Source organism: Ochotona princeps, chromosome 23 (genome assembly GCF_030435755.1).
Source record: "Ochotona princeps isolate mOchPri1 chromosome 23, mOchPri1.hap1, whole genome shotgun sequence".
Lineage (NCBI taxonomy): Eukaryota > Metazoa > Chordata > Mammalia > Lagomorpha > Ochotonidae > Ochotona > Ochotona princeps.
In genome coordinates, this window is record NC_080854.1 from 12435720 (window position 1) to 12456926 (window position 21207).

Here is a 21207-nt window from a genome sequence, read left to right on the forward strand (position 1 = left end):
AGCCCCTGCCATGCATGTGGCAGATCTTGACGGTTCCTGGATTTGGTCTGGCCCAGCTCAGGCTCCTGTGGCCAACAGAGGAGTAAACCAGTACATAGAAGAGATCTTTCTCTCTCCTTCTCTCCCTTTCTCTATGTAACTCTGACTTTCAAGTAAGTAAGTACATCTTTTTGTTGTTGTTGTTGTTGTTGTTAAGATTTATTTTTTATTGGAAAGGCAGATTTACAGAGAGAAGGACACACACACACACACACTTCCATCTGCTGGTTCACTCCCCAAAAGTCTACAATGGCTGGAGCCGAGCCTGATCCCAAGCCAGGATCCTTTTCTGGATCTGACGTGTGGATCCAGGGTCTGAAAGCCTTGGACCATCCTCTATTGCTTTTCTAGGCCATAAGCAGCAAGTTGGGTCAGAAGTAGAACAGCCAGGACACAAAATGGCCTGTGTGGGATCCCAGCACTTGAGGGTGGAGGATTAGCTTATTGCGCCATGACACTAGTCCTGCTAAACTAAGTAAATCTTAAAAAACAAAACAAAACAAAACAAAACAAAAACCTGTAGTATTGAAATTTTAAAATTTTAAATCTTTTTAGAAAAGATTTATTTATTTTTATTGAAAAGTAAGATTTTTACAGACAGGAAAAACTGAGAGAAATATTTTCTGTCTGCTGGTTCACTGCTCAAGCAGCAGCAGAGGTCAAAGCTGAGCCGATCTGAAGTCAGGAGCCAGGAGCCTCCTCCAGGTCTCCCATGCAGGTGCAAGGACCCAAGCTTTGGGCTGTCCTCTACTACTTTCTCAGGGAAAGGGAAGTGGAGCAGCTGGGATATGAACCAGCACATGAAAGCCCACTTTATTATTATTATTTTTTTAACACAGCTAAGGGCTGTCTTCTTTCTTTCTTTCTTTCTTTCTTTCTTTCTTTCTTTCTTTCTTTCTTTCTTTCTTTCTTTCTTTCCTTTCTTTCTTTCTTTCTTTCTTTCTTTCTTATTAGAAAATCTGATATACAGAGAGGGAGAGAGACACAGAGGAAGATCTTCCGTCCACTGATTCACTCCCCAAGTGGCTGCAACGGCTTGAGCTGTGCCGAACTGAAGCCAGGAGCCAGAAGCTTCTTCCAGGTCTCCCATGTGGGTGCAGGGTCCCAAGGCTTTGGGCCGTCCTCTACTGCTTTCCCAGGCCACAAGCAGGGAGCTGGATGGGAAGCAGAGCTTTCAGGACATGAACTGGCGGCCATGTGGGATCCTGGTGTGTGCCGGGCTAGGACTTTAGCCATGTGCTGGGTCCAAGGCAAGCCACTTTATGTGTGTTTGTGTGTGTGTTTAATTCATTCCCTAATTGCCAGGAGTGAATTGTGCTGGGCAGTCTGAAGCTGGGAGCTTTGAGTTCAGTCCTGTGCTCTCACTTGTGTAGCAGGACCCCAGAGTGTGTGTGTGTGTTCCTTGGTAGGCAGCTGGAATTGGAAGCAGAGCTAGGACTAGAACCCAGGTCTTCCCATAGGGAATGTGGGCATCCCAAGAGACATGCTAACCTCTGACCTCAACACTCAGCCCACCGACTCTGATCTTGATGAGAAAGACAAACCAGAGTGGACCCTAAAGGCTCTCTTCCGTGCACTGTTACATGGAAGGTAGTAGCTCCATCTTTAAAGAAGTCCACCCAAACAGGTGCCTGTAAAAGGTGTCATGGATGGTAAGGATGGGACTTGTTACAGGGTGCAAGTGAGATATGTTTAAGGTTTATTAAGGAGTCTTTATTAACCAATCTTGGTGATAATAGAACACACTAGAAATAGCAAATCACAAGTCCACGCGGCAATCCAAGCAATCATAATCCAACCAAACATAACCCCAAAAGGGGTTAAATCATCCATTAAGCTGAAGACCTATGTCCCAGCTTCCCCAATATAAGCTATCCCAAGAGACATGCAATGAATAACCTGGACACGCTCACAAAGCTGCAGACATTCACCTTTCCCTGGCTTCTCTGCCCACCTTCCACTACTGCTAGGCCTCACCTCTGCTGGAACTCCTGATAGTACACAAACCAGAAACAACATTACTATATCCATAGTCCCATCTAAGCAGTATGCAGGGACCATGCTCAGGGGATTACCTGTCCTGGGTCAGCCAAGAGTGGAGGTGCCAGAGTAACGGAAGCACCTGCCCAGAAAGAGAGTGAGAGCCCCTGCTTCACAGGCCTTTTAAAGGGGCTTGTGAGGGGAGTGGTTACACAACAATGCAATACCGTCCCTTCTCAGATGATAGGTGAGTCACAGGTGGGCAGGAGGGAATACCTAAATTGTGGGGGGGGGGATGGTTGAGGATGGAATTAACATTCCATTGCTATTAGGACAGAAGGCTGGGGACACAGCCACATTTCATTTGCCCACTGTCAATGGTTGCTGGCTATTACTGGCTGCACCCCATAACAGGACTGAAGCGTTAACCCTCGTCCCCATTTCTACTTTCAGGCTCATGCCTTTGGGGGAAAAGCTAGAACAACAACCTCATAAAGGGTGGAGAGGCACAGATGTGTTTCCTCTTGATTCTATTTCTCTCTTGTTTATTCATTTACATGTAAGTGTTTGAGAGGCTGAGGGAGACACCTACATATAGACAGACGCACATACACACTCAGAGCTCCCATTGCTGGTTCCCTCCCCACCCTCCCCGCCCCGATGACCACAGGGACTGGGACTAGGCCAAAACTGAATCTGGGACCCCAGGGACTCCATCCAGATTTCCACATGGATAGCAGCAGCCTAATGAATCCAACTGTCACTTAGGGTCTACAATGGTGGGAAGCTGGAATCAGGTACAGTTTAATATGGGATGCAGGGCATCTGACATGCTGGGGCAAATGCCCGCCCCTGCCAATGCTGTTCTGTAGCTGACAAAGCCTCCACTTGGGGCACTGGCATCCCATATGGGTACTAGTTTGAGTCCTGGCTGCTCCACTTCAGATCCAGCTTCTTGCTAATGGTGTGGGAAGGCACAAGAGGGTGATCCAAAGCTTTGGGCCCCTGTACCCACATGGGAGACATGGAAGAAGCTCCTGGCTCCTGGCTTTGGACTGGCTCAGTTCTGGTCACTGTGGCCATTTGGGGAGTACACCAGCAGGTGGAAGATCTCATTCTCTCTTTGTAAATCTGCCTTTCAAATAATAATAGATAAATCTTTAAAAACAACAACGACGAAAAGTATTTGCAAGTGTCTTAGAGACAGGATGTGGTGATCAGCAGGCCCAGGTGTGGATTTACTAACAACCCCATTCCTCCATTAGATTAGGGAACCACATGAGTCTTGGGTTGAGTGGGTGGTAGGAAAGCAGAAATAATGAAGGTGCATTCACAGAGCTGTTTTCCAAAACATATGTATCACATGTCTGTATGCATCACACATTTGCTAGGGAAGTACACCTACATTTTTCTATTTGATTTATGACAGCAAATCTATGAAGAGTTGCGTTTTTCTGAACAACAGCAACCACCTAAAGCTCTGGCCCGAGCTTGACACCAAAGTGACTCGGTGGAAGGAGTTTGTGTGTTGGTGAAACTGAGGCTCAAATCTGATCCCAAGACATTCAGGCTTTTTGCTCATAGTTAAATTCCTTTCATTGTAGCTGGGCAGAAGTGTTAGCAGAGAGAGGGGTGGAAGCCATAAACAAGACTGTAGGAAAGATAAGATCAGAATGGAAATAAACACAGAAATTGACCTGTGGATAACCTGATTCCCAAGATAAAAACCTCTTTTCTCCCACTCATTGAAGAGACTGTGACACCTCTCTCAGTTTTTCACACATCAGTACCTGTTTTCAGCAATTTTTCTTTGCCTTCAGACACACTTTTTAACTAAACTTTTATAATCTAAAATCTTCCATTAACTACCAATGACAGTTCCTGATTTTACAGCCTTCTTTCCTCAGAGAGGTCAGAAAATGCCATTGGTTTGGCTGCCTCTTTACTCAAGTTACTGCTCAATGTTTAAGGATTATTATTCCTGCTCCAACTGTCATACTCTCAGCATTAGGGTTTTTTTTTTAAATTAATTTGTGTTTATTTATTTGAAAAAGAAAGAGAAACTTCCATTCATTGATTAATTTCTCCCCATACCTGTGACCTTGGGCTTGGTCAGACAAAGTTGGAAACCAGGAACTCAATCAGGGGCTTCCACATGGGTGGCAGGGATCCAATTGCTTAACCATGGGTGAAAACATCTGGTGAAGGCATTTGGCCTGTTCTTGCCAAGAAAAACTGCATGTGGGACTCAAAATTTGATAAATCTATAATAGGGTAATCCTTTTTTTAAAGATTTATTTTATTTTTATTGCAAAGTCAGACATATAAAGAGGAGGAGAGACAGAAAGATCTTCCGTCCTATGGTTCACTCCCCAAGCGACCACAACAGCTGGAGCTGAGCCAATCCGAAGATTCTTCCAGGTCTCCCATGTGGCTGCAGGGTCCCAAGGCTTTGGGCTGTCCTCTACTGCTTTCCCAGGCCACAAGCAGGGAGACTGAAGAGAAGTGGAACAGCTAGGGCATGAACTGAAGCCCATATGGGATGCTAGCACATGCAAGGTGAGTACTTTAGCCACGAGGCTATTGAGCCGGGCCCTTATTAATCTATCTTTAAAGCTGTTATCTGCACCTCCTCTAGAAGGCAAAACACCTGTTAAAAACCAACCATTTATTTACTTTTCATTTAAGGAACCGTTGTGTGGTTGTGTGGGAGAGGGAAAGAACAAAGCAAGTTGTCACCTCCCCATGGGATCTTTCCCAAGATCAAGGTCAAACTCCCACTGTTTGTTGTGTGTTTTTTGTCCAGCTGCGGGGAACTTTCTTTTGCCAAGGATCATTTGGATATTTACAACATCAGTTGTGAGTCGTAGAAAATTCTCAACTTCAGGGTCCGGTGCAATGGCTCAATGTCTAAATCCTCACCTTGCAAGTTCTGGAATCCCACATGGATGCTGGTTTGTGTCCCTGCTGCTTCATTTCCTATCCAGTTTCCTGCTTGTGGTCTGGGAGAGCAGTAGAGGATGGCCCAAGGCCTTGGGACCCTGCACCATGCAGAGACCCAGAAGAAGTTCCTGGCTTTAGATTGGGCTCAGCTCCAACTGTTGGGGTCATTTGGGGAGTGAACCAGCCGATGGGGGATCTTTCTCGCTGCCCCTCCTTCTCTTTGTAAATCTGATCTGCCTTTCCAGTAAAACTAAATAATAAAAAGAAAATTCTCAGCCTCAACCTGTAGTAGCTTGCTATAGATTTCTTGGGCTTCGAGTCTCTCTGGTGGCTGCCATGGCAGGGCCAGACCAAATGATTTCAAGGACGTTATATAGCCTGTGGGCTGGATGGCCCCCGTCCCTGCACAACGCATTTTGATCGGTATACTGTATTCTAGTTACAGGCCAGTTTTGCAATGGGGCCACAGGCTACCGAGGTCAGGAGCTTTTCTTTGCTCCTTTTAGCCTCTCCAAAGCTGGGTACTGGATTGGGCTCTCTTAGGGATCACTCAACATCAGGGAAATGCAAATCAGAATCACAATGAGCCATTGCTTTACACCTGCTACAATGGCTAGTCTCCGGAAGACCAAAAGCTCAGTGTCGGTCAAGGAGGCTGTGCAGAAAAGGGAACTTTGCCGTGGTGGGAATGTAAATTAGTGTAGCCCTTATGGAAAAAAAGTATGGAGCTTCCTCAAAAATCTTCAAAATAGCACTACCACATGATCCACTGGTCCCCCTACTGGGTGTACATCCCATGGAAATGGAGTCAGTCTGTGGAGAGACTGTGTGACCTCACTCACGCGTGGAATCTAGAAGCGCTGATCTCATAGGACAGAATAGAATGGTGGCTGCCAGGGGCTTGGGCAGTTAGAGAGAGCGATAGTTTATGTGGCTCAAAGGATAAACAAGCACAGTTCGGAGAAAGGCAGTCCAGAATTAAGACAGTAGATGAAGTGCTGTGGGCTCGAGAAATGCTTTCTGAATGAACATACCATACATGAGTCTCACAAATATAGTGTCTTGTGTGTTTGCTGGGAGTGAGGGGAGGCCCCCAAATAAATGGTGCATCTTTCTCAGGTGTAACAGCTTGTAGACGCCGTTCAAATGATGAAATTCACTGCTTCTTTAAATCTGTCTCTTGCTTTTTTTGGGGGGAGACCAATTGGGGGTTATGTCCTAACATATCTCTGCACTGGTTTTGTGGGTATTCTGTAGGAAAAAGCCTGAGAGGCAGTAACTGCTTTCCTGGCTTGTGTTTACCTAGTTGCTTGAGAAGGTAAACTAATTGTGCATGCAGCAGCTCTCAAAGTGTCTTTTCTGGCCTTCAACGCTTTGCCTTAAGTGGGACACAAGTAGGGATCCTCAACACCCTCATTTTATACATTAGGAAACTGAGATTAAGCTCATCCTAGTGTTGTTCTTTTAGGAATGGGATAGTGGGAGCGATGGCAGCTGTTAAATCAACCTGACCCTTGTTAAAATGTAACGAAGACGTTTATTCAAAGGCTGTTGCAATAGAAGGCATGATGATTATTCCAACAGGTGAGATTTGGCTCAATCCGGAATACAGCAAAAACAGCTGCAGGGTGAAAGCCAGGGAACACGTGGAGGGCGATGGAGAATTACTAAAAGCAATCAAAGGATTGATACAGCAAAGGTTGGGGTTGGGGGTTGGTGAATTTGAGATCTGAGTCGTGTCAAAACAGACCAGTGGGATCCGACATCCAGGGTGGGAAGATGACTTCGCAGGATTCTTGCTAAAACGGGGCTCGGCGAGGACACAGAGGCCAACACCAAGGCCTAATGAAGAAAAGGGCTCACAGGGGCCCAGCTGCAGCGATCCTTACCTTCAACCTCTTTATTACCCGCGTCCCCTGTGAAATCGGTGGGAAGCAGGCGGCCTAGCTCTACCTCAGCGAGCCACCCTGCCCAGCAGCCGAGCCCGAAATGGGCGGAGCTCAGAGGCCTCCCCATCCCCCACCCCACCCCACCCCACCCCACCCCAGAAGAACGCCGAGCCGGGGTCCTGAGCCCCGCACCGGAGACGCCCCCCGACGTCCCTCCGGCCTCCGGGCGGCGCTCCCCTCGGGTCGGACTCGGCAGGTCGTCCGGGGGCGGGGCTGGCGGCGCGGATTGGCGGCCCGGCCCGGCCAGGGCGCCGCGCCCCGCCCCCGCCGCCTCCCCTCCTGCCCGAGAGGCCGCGCGCTGGCCGATCCCGCGCTGCCCGGCGGGAGGGGCCCGAGCCCGCGTGCCTCCTCCCTTTACCGGTCCCCATCCTTAAAGCACGAGTCCGGACGCCCCGCCTGTTGGGATCCAGACGGCAAGCAGCCGGGTCGGGCCGCGGTCGACCGACCGAGCCAAGGGGCCTGAGGTGACAGAGCTGCTGCGGCGGCTGGCACGCGGGCGTTGCCGGCCCGGTTTGCGGGAGCTGTTGAGGGGAGGGGGCCCGGACGCCATTGCTGACGGTCTCTGGTTGCTGTCCTCCGGGCTGGAAGGAGCCGCGCTCGGGGCCCCGACGTTCGTCAGCCCCTGACTCAGTCTAGAGAGTGTCGGGCTTCCTCGAGCCGCCGGTCCGCAACACAGTCCGCGCCGGGGAGCCGCCTCCTGAAACCATGTTTGACAAGACGCGGCTGCCGTACGTGGCCCTCGATGTGCTCTGCGTGGTGCTGGGTACGTACGCTCCGGCGGCCCGAGGGGCGTGTGCGCGCGGGCCGGGCTGGGGTGGGCGCGCAGCGGTGCGGGCCGTGCGGGCCGGGAGGAGGGCGCTGGCGCCGAGCCGCGCGGGGCCAGCTTGGTGGGTGGGTGGTGCCTGACGCGCGCATCCCAGGGGGGGCGGCTTCCGCAGCCCGGGTGCTCCCCCGCTTCTCACAGCTTGCACCCCGGCACCCCCACGCGCGCGGCACCCGCTGTCTTGTCTGTCGCCCCCAGCCGGTGCGCTGAGCCCAGCTCTGCTTGGTGGCTGCTCACGCCTTGTGCCGCTCGGTGCTTTGCTCCTGTCCTCTCTTTACCGTTTTCCCCCCTAGCCGAGCCGGGTGGGCTCTTTCCTTCCCTTCTCTCCTGGAGAGAGAAACCTGGGACACTGGCTCCCCCAGGTTCAGTAGCCAAACTGGAGATTGGAAGCACCGGGGCTTCTCGGTGAGCAGGCGCCGGTTGCCTGGTTGATCGTAACTTGTGAGAAGCCTCAGTTTAATTTTTCGGCTATAAAAGGCGAGAACGTTGCTAATTAGAAGGTGTTGCCAGGTTGTAAATTACCAGGTTGCTAGTGAGACGGGGGTTGGGGTGTGGAGGCCAAGGTTTTGTCTATAGGGCTGAGGCCGCGTGCTGTCCGGGATTCGGAGGGGCTACCCCAGATCTGCTGTTTTCCTTCGGAGCCCAGACTTTGCCCTGGTGTCACCTTCGGTCCCCTGGGACAGCCCCGCTAGGAGCACTAGACTGTAGCCGCAGTGCGTTTGGCGTTGTCTTTCTTATGAGAGGAGTTCGGTTCTGGCGTTTCTGGTGGCCAGGTGCGTCTATTCTTTGGCTAGGAGAGAATTGGGATGGGCTGGTGGAGGACTAGGCGTCGGAAGGAGTGGCTTACTTTCGCCTTTGTTTTTTTTTTTTAGAAGTACTGAGTAAGGCAGTTAGGTTGTGAACTATTTATGTGTTAGGGGAAAACAGCCGCCAGATGACCTGCTGCAGCTCTGCGGAGCCCGACTGGTGGTTAAGGAATGGAAGTCGTGGTCGTGTTGGCAGCTGCCCAGGGTCGGAGATCCGCAGCTTGGCATCCTGGATGCCAGTCTATGCGCTGGCTCCCCCACCCCCTGTGGCTGTTCCACTGTGCTGTGAACAATCTGGGTGCTTGCAGTCTGCTTGAATTCTTACAAATCTCCCCATCACTTGTTTTTCTTGGGGAAAGATTCTCTTGTTAGTTATGCAGGGTCTTTATTGCTTACCCAGACACTTCCTTTATAGCTAGCTCCACAGTGAAGTTTAAGAAGGAAGATTAGGAAATGGGGAATACGATTTGGAACACTCTCTTCGGAGAAACACAAGTAATCCTTTTCAGGCGTCAGGGCCCATTATTGATTTTATTCAAATACACTCAGCCCTGTCCATTTGCCATGAAAAATTTACCTGTGGTAAAGATATTAGAAAAAATGCTTTATACTCATTTTTATTATTTTTTTTAGGTGAGGTTTCATTTTTTAGTGGAAAATGTTAAATCAGAAGTAATATTGGTAATTTTAATACACTGATATTATTGCTGCATATTCTGTATTATCTGAATTATACATTAACTCCCTCTTTTCCTACTTTGTGGGAGTTAGAGAACAGTGTCGTCTTTCCTTTGGGTCAAACACTAGTTAGGAGAACTGAAACTACCCTGAGATAGCTGAAGCTAATAGTGTGAAACTCAAACTCCTGTGGCAAACCGTTTTTTTGTTTGTTTGTTTCTAAGTTCGTGTATAGTACAGGAACCTGTATACAGTACAAGTTCATAAATCATAGGTTTGTGTAACCTGTGTTTTCATTGTTATATAGATGTTGCTTAGTTGTCCTTAGAGGTAAGAGTAATTTTGCTGTATTGGCCTGACAGTTTTAGGAAAATGATGGCCCTTAAAAAGGTGGCGGGGGGGCGGGGAAAAGGCTGTGTTTACCATCTTAAGTGTTTTTGTAAAGATCTTGCTTTGGGGGACTTCGGCTTTAAATCTGTCTTAGGAAAACACTTACTTGAAACATTCTCTATTTTCATATTACTGGAATTTGTCTTAAAGTAATTCATATGATAAAGATTAGCTCAGAATTCCCTTTTCCTAAGTAGAAAGCGACACTTTTTCTTGTTTGATTGGAATCAGATTTATAAGAGGACACTGAGTTTAGCCACGTCAGCACCCATTCCCGTCTGCAGTGACTAGAACCAGTTGCCCAGGAGACCCGAGACTTTGTCATGGCGTTTCAGGAAGACCTGGCTGTTTATAGGAAGCTCCCCTCTGTAGTAGAGGCCACAGATCACACTGCATTGGTGTTTACTCCTCTTCCTGACAACACAAGATGGGCAGCCTCCAATCAGGGTAGTTTGAAGAGGGTTATGAACTTGGTATTAACTTTGTCCTTTTTGTGTGGAGAATCTACAGGTAAGAGTTGACTATATTAACGAAAGGATGACTAAGCACTTCTTAAGTACAGGGTTATGTGAAAGTGATTCATAATTATAATGTAAATATGTTCTAGATTCTGTTAATGACATACTAACATCATATCCCTTTTAAAACGGTGATGTTACCTGACTTTGTTACTCAAGAACTTTATAATTTTACCAAGGGTTATGTCAAAGTAAACATTAAATATGCTCTGCGTGTGTGTGTGTGTGTGTGTGTGTGTGTGTGTGTGGTCTTTACCACCTGTGTAAAACATGAATTCTACCTACATGCCCAAATTATTAGTTCCTTCAGTGGACCTAGTGGATCCTTGGAGAGAGTCTGGAGAGAGAATGTGGATTTGATTATTGTCAGAAATGAAGCATCATCTTGCCATCCGCCTGTGCTTTTGGGAGAGTGACTGGTTCTGTCACAGTGGACAAGGCCGCGTACGTGGAAGCAGGTAGAAGATTGCCCGTAGTCATTTTCTGTAGAATACATACTGAAGGCTTCTCTGCCGAACTGAGGTGGGCTGGTATGAAGGTGGCTGCTCTAGCCCAACGTATTAAACCATGTTCTAAACACAGCTTGCTAGTGTTCCATTGCTAAGGGTCATTGTAGATTGTAGGTACCATGGCATTGTGCGGATAATTAATGGGCCCTGAGTCCATTAATTGACACAGTGCACATTGACTGAAAGCCAACTTTGTACCATGTTAAGAGCCAAGGATACATGGATGAATAAGAGTCTCTGCCCTAAAGGAATCAGTCTAATGAGGGAGAAATAAACAAGCAGTTATAATACACTGTGATACGTGCAGCAGTGCAGTTATGCAATGCCTTTGAGCACAGAGAAAGACCTTGTCTTAGAGCTGCTCCTTTAGAGATAAAGGGCTTGGGGCTGGTGCAGTGGGGTAGCACGCTAATCCTTCACTTGCTGTTGCCAGCATCCTATATAGGCCAGCATTTCATGTCCTGACTGCTCACTTCTGAGTGTGTTCTCTGCTCATAGTCTGGGAAAGCAGTAGACGAAGACCCGAGTCCTTGGGTCTGAAACCTGGAAGAAGCTCCTGGCTTCAGATCAGCTTGACTGGCTGTTCAGATGAGCTTAGTTCCATTCTACTGATATGGCTATCAGTTCAAGGCCCAGCTGACTCCTCTTCTGATGTCCCCAGGAAAGCCAAGGAAGATGGGTCAAGCTTTTGCATCCCTTCTGCAAGCAGCTTCTGGCTCCTGGTTTTGGCTGAGCCCTTGTGGCCATTTGAGGAGTGAGGACGTAGATGGCATGTCTTTTTCTCGCTCCTCTGTCTGTGACTCTTCATTTCAAACTAATAATAAATATTAAAGAAAGTGACCATGGAAATTCTGTTCCTTATAATTTTGTCCCTTTGTTTAGAAATGCCATTATTTACCTGAAATAAAATTTTTAACATTTCCCCCCATTTCCGGGTGGTATAGGGCAGTTGTAACCTAACTTAGTTTTTATGTTTAAGACTTATTTGACGGGCCTGGTGTGGTAGCTTAGTGGCTAAAGTCCTTGCCTTGCATGCGCTGGGATCCCATATGAGCACCGGCTTGTATCCAGGCTGCTCCACTTCCCATCCAGCTCCCTGCCTGTGGCCTGGGAAAGCAGTCGAGGACGGCCCAAAGTCTTGGGACCCTGCATCTGCGTGGGAGACCTGAGGAAACTTTTCTTCTTCTTCTTCTTCTTTTTAAGACATATTTGCAGACTTTCCCATGGTGTCTAGTGATTGAGGTGGAACTGGCTGAACCACTTCTGCGTGTGCCCGTCCATTGCTGTGTGACAGCTGTTTAGCCTACCTTCTCACCCGTTCTCCACCTACCCCTCCACATTTTTGGCACCCTGCTCTGTGGTCTGGGAGTTGGTTTCTATCGTTTCTGCCCCCGGAGCTTATTGTTTTCTGATTGGCTTTGGTCAACACAAGGACCATCAGCAGGAGTTCTGAAAGAGCCAGTTCCCTTGGGGGTTTGTGATGCTTAGGGCTGTTCTGTGTTTTGTCTGCAGGTCACTCCTTCAGTGGCCCTTTCTATTTGTAACACCTTTCTTGCCCCTCTAGAGATGATTGTTGGCTTCCTGATGTTACTTTGAAGTTTTGTTTCCATCCCTTGTCACTTTTCTATTTTTTTCTAAAGCATTTATTTACATGGAAGGTAAAATTACAGAGCGGGACAGATAGAGGCAGAGAGAGTGTCGAGTCTTCCATCTGCTGGTTTGCTCCCTCACTGGCCACCAGGGCCAGGCCAGGTCGAAGCCCTGTATCTGGAGCTGCTAGCAGCCCACAGCAGAGCAGAGGTCCAAGCACTTGGACCATCTTGCACTGCTATCCTAGGCAAATTTGGGAGCTAGGTGAGAAGTATAGCAGCAAGACCACCAATGGGGAATGATTTACCTGCAGATTCCTGCCCAACTAGGAGGGGTCCGCGAATGCGCAGAATCCCAAGACCCTTCCTCACGCCTTTGGTGTCTTCTTCTCTCCTTTCAAGATCACCCCTCCTCCCGGCTGTCTCCCAGGAGGTGCCTTCTCCTCCTTATTCCGCATTCACCTGGTCACGTCACAAGTAAACTTCTCAGTCTACAGCTGAAAAATGTGTAGCAGCCACCGTGCCAGTCTCTGCTTTTCCTAAATCCTGTGTGTATCTTTTATTTAAGAAGTTTTTCCCCCGATTTTTCAATATTACAAATGATCACATTTTTGAGTTATGTTGTATTTGAAAACTGTTCTTTATCTACTTGAAAGAGCTGTGGGCTTGGAGAGAGATCTTCAACCTGCTGTTGATTCCTCAAACGGAGGCTGAGACTGCATCTCGAAACTCCATCTAGATCTTCCCTGTGGGTGGCAGGCAGGGTCCCATCAGCTGCACCCCCCAGGTTGGATTAGCAGGAAGTGGGATCAAAACACAGGGGCAGGCCTCGCACCAAGCATCCCTGGATGGGATGAAGGCTTCCCAGGTGGTGGCTTAGTGTTCTGTGGCACATCTTGCACCCCTACTTATCTTTTTTTTAAAGAGTATATATATTTTTAAAGATTTTATTTTTATTGAAAAGGCGATAGAGGAGGAGAGACAGAGAGGAAGATCTTCTATCCGATGGTTCCTCCTCAAGAGATCGCAATGGCCAGTGCTGTGCTGATCCGAAGCCAGGAGCTAGGGGCTCTTCTGGGTCTCCCACGCGGGTACAGGGTCCCAAGGTTTTGGGCTGTCCTCAACTGCTTCCCCAGGCTACAAGCAGAGAGCTGGATGGGAAGCAGGGCTGCTGGGATTAGAACCGGCGCCCATATAGGATCCCGGCACATGCAAGGCGAGGACTTTAACCACTACACTATCGCGCCGGGTCCAACCCCTACTTATCTTTGAAAATGATTCCTCTTTTAAATTCTCTTGAATATTTTATTTGTGCTTTTTCTTTTCAACACTGGTGGTAATACCTTTTATGTCCAAGACAGATTAGAGGCAATTTCATTTTCTGTGCCAATTACCGTTGCCCTTAACAGCAGATGCAAACAAGAAGTCAAGGGCTCCAGTGTTGGCTTTCTCGGGAGGGCGGGAGCTGCAGCTGCCTCCACATGTCTGAATCTAGTATCTCCGTTACGCCAGATCGGAGTCAACAGATGTGCAGTAAAACCTGGCAGCACACACGTTGGCGGCCATTGCTAGGTAGTTGTGGAATCCCTGTTATTCTGCCTTCTAATTATTTCGGATACTGATGCTGTGTGTCATCACCAAGACTCTGATGTTGTTCTGCCCCTTCTGTGTGCCCCCCAACAATGGCTGCTTTCTGGACTCCCATCTGGTCCCTTTACCTGGGGAGACGAGTATCTTGGAAGGAGTCTGAGTTGCTAAAGAGTGTCAGAAGATGTGCTTGCCTTTTTCTACTGACATGATTGATTTACTTGTGTTTGTAGAACACCCCTGTTGACTATCTAGTCTGTTGTGTTAGTCATTGAAGATAAAAAGTTGAATAACCAAATAGGACATTGTGCCTGACCTGACCACTTCCCATTTCAGTTTCTATTAACTTCTTTTTTAATCTTTATATTTATTGTTAAAGATTTATTTACTTCTGTTGAAAAGTCATTTACAGAGAGAAGGAGAGACAGAAGGATCTTCCATCCACTGGTTCACTCCTCAAGTGGCCACAATGGCCAGAAGTGAGCCAATCTGAAGCCAGGAGCCAGGGATTTCTTCTGGGTCTCCCACATGGTTGCTTGGTCCCACATGTTTGTGCCATCCTCTACTTCCTTTCCAGACCACAAGCAGGGTGCTGGAAGGGAAGTGGAGCAGCCGGGACACGAACCAGCATCCATATGGGATCTCTGCGGAGAATGCAAAATGATGACTTTGACTGCTAGGCTACCGCACTGGGACCTTCTATTAACTTCTGTTAAGGAAACTTTTCTTTTGCTTCTGATGAAAGTTTGCTGGTTTTGTTTACTGATTCATGTAACTTTTTCTCTCTAGCCACTGAAAAAGGAAAGAAATCTCAGAAGATGAGCTAAAATTGACAAAGTGGTGTTTTCTTAGGTTAGAATTGTATCCTACTGTAAGACTTTTTCTTCCTTTAAATGAGTAGTAGCATAGAACAACTGGACGAAATCGCTTCAGTTTGGCTGAACTTGGTTTTAAGCAATTGAGTTTTAGCTTAAATTTACCTTGTTTGGAATAGTATGGAAACCTTGACAATGTTGCCCTCTCTGTGAATTTTATGATATGTAATTGTATTCTTTTTGATTTCTGTCCTTTTGGAAATTCAGGTGTGTGCTATGAGTCTTCATTAATCTCTTTAATCATTTTTGGCTGAACTCTACTCTGGGGAATTATTCTGATTTTTTTTTATAAGAAACTTAAGTTTAAATTGTTAATATTTGCCCTATGAAGTAAGAGTTGCCAGCAAAAGTCATTAACCTCTTAGATTTTAGGCTACCTAGTTGACATGTAGCCATTTGGAATGTCAACTGTCTACTTCCTCCTAATGTGAGTGCCTTACTTGAGCATTTGCTATGGAAATCTGCAGTGTATACCGTAGGCTAAGAAGGGACTAAATAGATACTGCTTTATTTTTGTCGTCAAAAAGGAATAGGCCATCCGGAGATGAATGGTCACGAGCAGTTTTCTTGTCTGACTGTCCTTGCCTCTCTCCTTTTTTGTTTTCACCCCCCACCCCGTGTTTCCACTTGGTTTTCTTAGGTTGAAAGTCCAGGTGGAGCAGGCAAAGTTTTTTTGTATTTAACTAAAATTAGTCTAAAACTGGAAAGAATTCATTAATGAAGTATATGTTTAAACAGAAGTTAGAGACAGCATAATCTAGTGATGGACTTTGGATCAGACTGCCTGGCTTCCAGACCCAGCTGTGTGGCCTGGTTCCTCTTTGCGCCACTTTCTTTAGCTATGTGGCAAAGTAGGGAACCCCTGGGATTGTTGAGACTTAAATGAGTCGGCATGTAAAGTACTCAGAGCAGGGCCTTGCATTAAGTATGTGTTTGCTTGCGAGTAAGCTCTTTTTAATCCTTCTGCTGGTAATTATATTGGTAAAGATAGTAACATCAACTATCTAAGGTACAAAAACATAAACCTTAACATGGCTTCCATGATTGGTCATAGAATGCCTTTGAAAACTGAGTATTTTATCAGTCATATGTGAAAACCACATGTATGGTCTCTAAGCAGTGGTAACCCTGGCTGTGGTGGAAACTGATCTGTGTAGCTCTGTATTAGAGTGTAATTAAACAAATGGAAAAAAGTGTTAGGTTATGCAGTCACAGTCCTGGATTTCAGCTTACTCCAGAAACAGTTAGTGCTACCTTTACTGTTTTTATTGCACAGGTCATTTGAATTTCTCCTTGTAGTTAAGCAGTCAGCAAAGAAAAACCTATTGTGTAAAACCTTTCCTCTCTTATCCTTTACAGGTGTTTAATACATGGTAACCTGAAATTGTTTATGTTGTGTGAGTACAATATTAGGTTTTTTTAAAAGATTTATTTATTTTATTACAGCCAGATATACACAGAGGAGGAGAGACAGAGAGGAAGATCTCCCGTCCGATGTTTCACTCCCCAAGTGAGCCGCAACAGGCCGACGCGCGCCGATCCGAAGCCGGGAACCTGGAACCTCTTCCAGGTCTCCCACGCGGGTGCAGGGTCTCAAGGCTTTGGGCCGTCCTCGACTGCTTTCCCAGGCCACAAGCAGGGAGCTGGATGGGAAGTGGAGCTGCCGGGATTAGAACCGGTGCCCATATGGGATCCCGGGGCTTTCAAGGCGAGGACTTTAGCCGCTAGGCCATGCCGCTGGGCCCAATATTAGGTTTTTCTTAAGCAAAATCTTCCTTTGCAGCATCTCTCATTTGTTTAATGAACACATTATGTGCTTAGTATAATACTAGTGGCTGATACTAATATAAAAAAGATAGAGAAGGTGGGGATGGCACTGTGGCTCAACTGGCTAATCCTCCATCTTTCATCTCCGCTAATCCCAGGTGAGCACTGGTTCCTGTCCCAGTTTCTCTACTTCCCATCCAGCTTTCTGCTTTAGCCTGGGAAAGCAGTAGAGGATGGCTCAAAGCTTTGGGACCTGGAGGAAGCTCCTGACTTCAGATTGATTGAGCTCTGGCCATTATGGCCATTTGGGGAGTGATACACCAGTTGGAAGATCTTTGTCTTTCCTCTCTGCTGATTTCCTAGGTCATTTATAGGGAGCTGGATTGAAAGTGTAGAAGCCAGGATATGGACTGGTGCCCATATGGGATTTTGGTGTTGCAGGTAGTGGCTTTGGCCACTATGCCACTCACAGGCCTCAACACTTAAAAAAAAAAATAAGTCAGAGGACCTGTGCAGTGGCATACAAGCTTAAATCTTGGCCTGTGGTGCTAAAATCCCATAAGGTTTGAATCCCAGTTCCACTCTTAATCTAGTTCCCTGCTTATAGCCTGGGAGAGCAGCAGAGGATGGCTGAAGATCTTGTACCCATGTAGGAGACCTGGAAGAAGCTCCCACTCCTAGTTTGGGTCCCAGCCCAGTTCTGGTCATTATGACCTTTTGGGGCATGAGGCAGTGGATGGAAGACCTCTCTCTTTCTCTTTTTGTCTCTCCCCCACCCCCCTTCTTTGTAACTCAAGTAAAAATAAATAAATCTTTTTTAAAAAATGCAAATGCTCACCACCCATTAAGATTTAGCACCAAGGCAGCTTCTTGGAGACTGTAACTGGGGGCTATAACTCATCTGTGTGCTGTAAGAACTGTATCCCTCCCAGGAAGGGGAGACCTTTGTCCTCCCCTGTGCAGTGAATCATGTGGAGAGGTCAGTCACCTTTGGTGAGGCATTCCAGTAGATAGTTGGCACCTCATACTTCAGTCATTGGTTGTCACTGTTTGGAAATGTTTCCTGAGTCTTTTTCAGGGTGGGGTGTCCGGGAAAATGACATATAGGAAATGTGTAGCGGATGAGCTCTTGAGTTAATTGGCAGCTTGTTAAGCCAGAGTTTGCCCTCCCTTTTGGTTTATTTGCGTCAGCAGTAGGAGAGATGGGTTGGCTGCTTAAGTGACTAGAGACGTGAGAAATATTGTTTCTTTTTTTTTTTTGAAGGCCTAAGGGTGTACCCTTGCTAAATGTTTTACCCAAACTCATGTAGTCATCACACAACTCTTTGAGGTATATTGTAGTCAACCTCATTTTATACTCTATTATGGGAGATACAAAAATAGGTGGAAAGGAATCAATCTGTGAATCTCTAATAGCTTCTTGGGTACCATGGAAGACAGACTCCAGTGTGGTATAGTGAATGACCAGGTGCCTGCTGTGTCCTAGCACTATTGTTACCAAGAGTGAGTGGGGCCCTCTGTCTTTTAGAGGTACCTAAAACCTTGCAAGGGACAGATATTTTAATGAAATCCTTTTTTTTCTTTTGTTAGGTTTTCCTATTTGCTTATCTGAAGGGAGAGGAAGATAGATACCTTCCATTTGCTGTTTTATTACCCAAATATCCACGAGAGCTAGAACTGGGCCAGGCCAAGCCAGCAGCTAGGGACTCACTGCACGTCTTCCAGATGGATGGCAAGGACCCAGCCACTTGAGCCATCACCTACTGCCTCCCAGGGTGCACATTAGTAGAAAGCTGGAACCAAGCAGAACTGGGACTTGAACCGAGCCATGCAAACCTTTGAGAGTATTACTTTTGACTAGTGCTGAAATTTGAAAATAATTTCTGTAGTGAGTTCAACCCATAAACATTGCTACGTGAAAACATACTACGCTCTATGCTTAAAGTGTGTGCATGTGGTAGTCATTCAAATATTTGTTACATGAATGAATAGGTAATATACTTGAGTCAGCCACAATCTTCTGGGATTGAATTTTAACTCCGTTACTGTGTAACATTGGAGAGATCATCTCAGCTCTTGCTGAATTTCTTCATCTAATGAGGAAGAAGCTGATGCTAATGGTACCTTCCTCATAGTGCTGTGAAATTAGATGAGAGGATGTATGAGACAATGTTTGTGTTTAGCATAGTTCCTGGTCTGCAGTAGGCACCCAAATGTTGCTGCTGCTATGGTTGTCATTATCATTATTAAACTAATAAAGCAATTTGACCCACTGACATAGCCTGCTTTTAAATGTGATTTCATGTGCTGGTGACTTTTCTTTTGCAAAATTTAGCATAGTCCTAGCTACAGTTAGTTAAGGCAGCATTGCAATTGGAATTTGATTCATACTTCAGTTTTTTTTTTTTCAGATTTATTTTCATTGCAAAGTCAGATATATACAGAGAAGAGACAGAGAGGAAGATCTCACATCCGATAATTCACTCCCCAAGTGACCACAATGGCCGGCGCTGCTCCAATCTGAAGCCAGGCGCTGAGATTCTGCTCCAGGTCTCCCACGCAGGTGCAGGATCCCAAGGCCTTGGGCCATCCTCGACTGCTTTCCCAGGCCACAAGCAGGGAGCTGGATGCGAAGCAGAGCTGTTGGTATTAGAACCGATGCCCATATGGGATCCCGGGGCTTTCAAGGCGAGGACTTTAGCCACTAGGCCATGGTACTGGGCTTCATATTTTATTTCTTACTGTCCAGATTACAATGGGTAATAGTTTGATTACTTATAATTTACTTATCTTCTGATTGTACTTAAAGTGGCCAGTGTTCCAGTAGCTTATCGAGAAGGGACCAAAGTGAAAGGTTGTGGTTGGAGAGAGAACTGCAGACTAGATGTACGAGTAAGATCTTGTGAGGTAGGATAGAATAGTTTGGATGAGCATTGCTTCTCTTGGTAGAACTTAGAACATAAAGTGGCTTATACACTGGAAAAGTACAGGTTGGATGAGTTAAACATTACTGTTTTGTGTGTGTGTGTGTGTGTGTGGAGTGAACAAGCAAATGGAAGAGCTCTCTCTGCCTTTCTAGTAAATAAATTTTTAAAATGACATGGAAAATATTCCTAGGATATTGCCTTTGTGTAATAGAGACAAGAGACATTTGTCGTACTCTACATTTTTTTCTTCCAAAGAGCATGGACAAGAGAAAACAACTTCAAAAGTGCTCCTTTCTGGGTATTCTCCATTTTTGACCCAGTGGCCTAGTCCGAGAAAAGGTTTTTCTTTTTAATTTATTTTTAATTGAAAAGGTTTCTTAAACTGTGATATTATCAAAGCTTGTTAGGAAGGTTATAGGCAATTCTCATCTTTTCGTGTTGAGTATATTAGAACTTCATGTCCCAGACTGTTGAGTGAAATCCTAAGCACCACTATCTAATGCAGTCTAACTGTTACCCAAATTTGAAAGCAGGTAACTGGTGTCTACGTGGGCTTTTTGCCCTAGCTGAAGATTTGACATAGATTGTTAAAAATATGATCTCGTGAAAGCCATTACCTTTGTAAGTCAGATTTCGAACTGACTTCTGCTACTGTGATCTTTGGAATAACATCACATGGCTGCTTCATGTAGTCACATGTAAGTTATTGTGAAGTCGGGGCTTGCCTTGCCTTTCTTGCAGAATGGAACTGGTAAGTGAAACTCGGTTCTTAAGGAGAATCATTTGCTGCAGAGCTTATTGCAGTGGCTGACACCAGTTGACTTACGGTAGGAAGACAAAAAGCACATGATGTACAAGGGGATATTTTGAGCAACTGCAGCAGAGACTGTCAAAGTTCAGTTATAAATGTAACCTGGCCAAGAATGGAATGGGTGTGCTGTTGGTGGAAAATGGGAAAAGGCCAAAGACTGGTAGTGTTTAAAAGTAGCAGTGTGGGAAAATGGGTCCTGGTACAAAGTAATGTAGGCCTGCTGCTATAGTTTCTTCTTTTGCCATACATAGGAACACAAGTTAAAAGGAAACATTTCTTTACTTGTTTATTATTTGAAAGCACAGTGACAGACCTCACATCTGTGGGTTCACTTCTCTGATCTCAATAGCTGGGGTTGTGCAATGGTGAAGCCAGAAACCTGGAACACTCCAGGTCTCTCACATGGGTGGCAGGGACCCACGTGTTTGGGCTGTCATCCCCTACTCTCCCAGACACATGAGCAGGAAGTGGGATCAGAAGCAGAACAGCTGGAACTCCAGCTGGTGCTGTCCTAACCGGGTGTGCTCCAACACTGCTCCAGGGAGTGTAGTTTTTTTAGATTAGTAGTACAGAGGTAGTTGAACGCTCCTTTCAGAACCCTAATTGCTGGTGAGAATTATTGATCTAATGTTTTCTTTTTTTCTTGTTTCCCATGATATGGCTGTTTACTGTCTAGTCTTGCTGTTGGCTTTATGCAGGGTTGAGGAACATTCTGTGTGTACCATATTTAAAACCTGTGCAATTATTTGTCCTGGCTCTGCTGTGGCAACTACAGGTGGTTTGAAATTTAGTAAATCAAAGCACACCAATTTTGCATGGTCTGTGAATGATGTTATAAATATCTAAATGACCCATGGCAGAATTATGGTCCCCCCCCCCACATTCACCTTAAAGGAATGATTGTAGGAATCTTTAGTTCATCTTCTATATAAAACACCTTGGAAAAATGGACACATCATTAGCTACTGTTGCCAAATTTTGCTGGCCTTGTCTGCTTTATGTTTGTATGCCTTAAA

General features: G+C 46.1%; 1 protein-coding gene across 2 annotated transcripts in view; it reads left to right on the forward strand.

Moving 5' to 3' along the window:
- The first annotated feature begins 7159 nt into the window (after positions 1-7159).
- PLPP1 (phospholipid phosphatase 1) overlaps positions 7160-21207 on the forward strand; it is a 72907-nt gene continuing 58859 nt past the window's right edge. Inside the window, exon 1 of one of the 2 annotated variants that reach the window (XM_058680203.1) lies at positions 7160-7674. In XM_058680203.1, coding sequence (XP_058536186.1) covers positions 7617-7674 — 58 coding nt within the window. In that variant the 5' untranslated portion in view covers positions 7160-7616. The remainder of the gene's footprint in view (positions 7675-21207) is intronic. The other variant, XM_058680204.1, reaches the window with a different exon arrangement.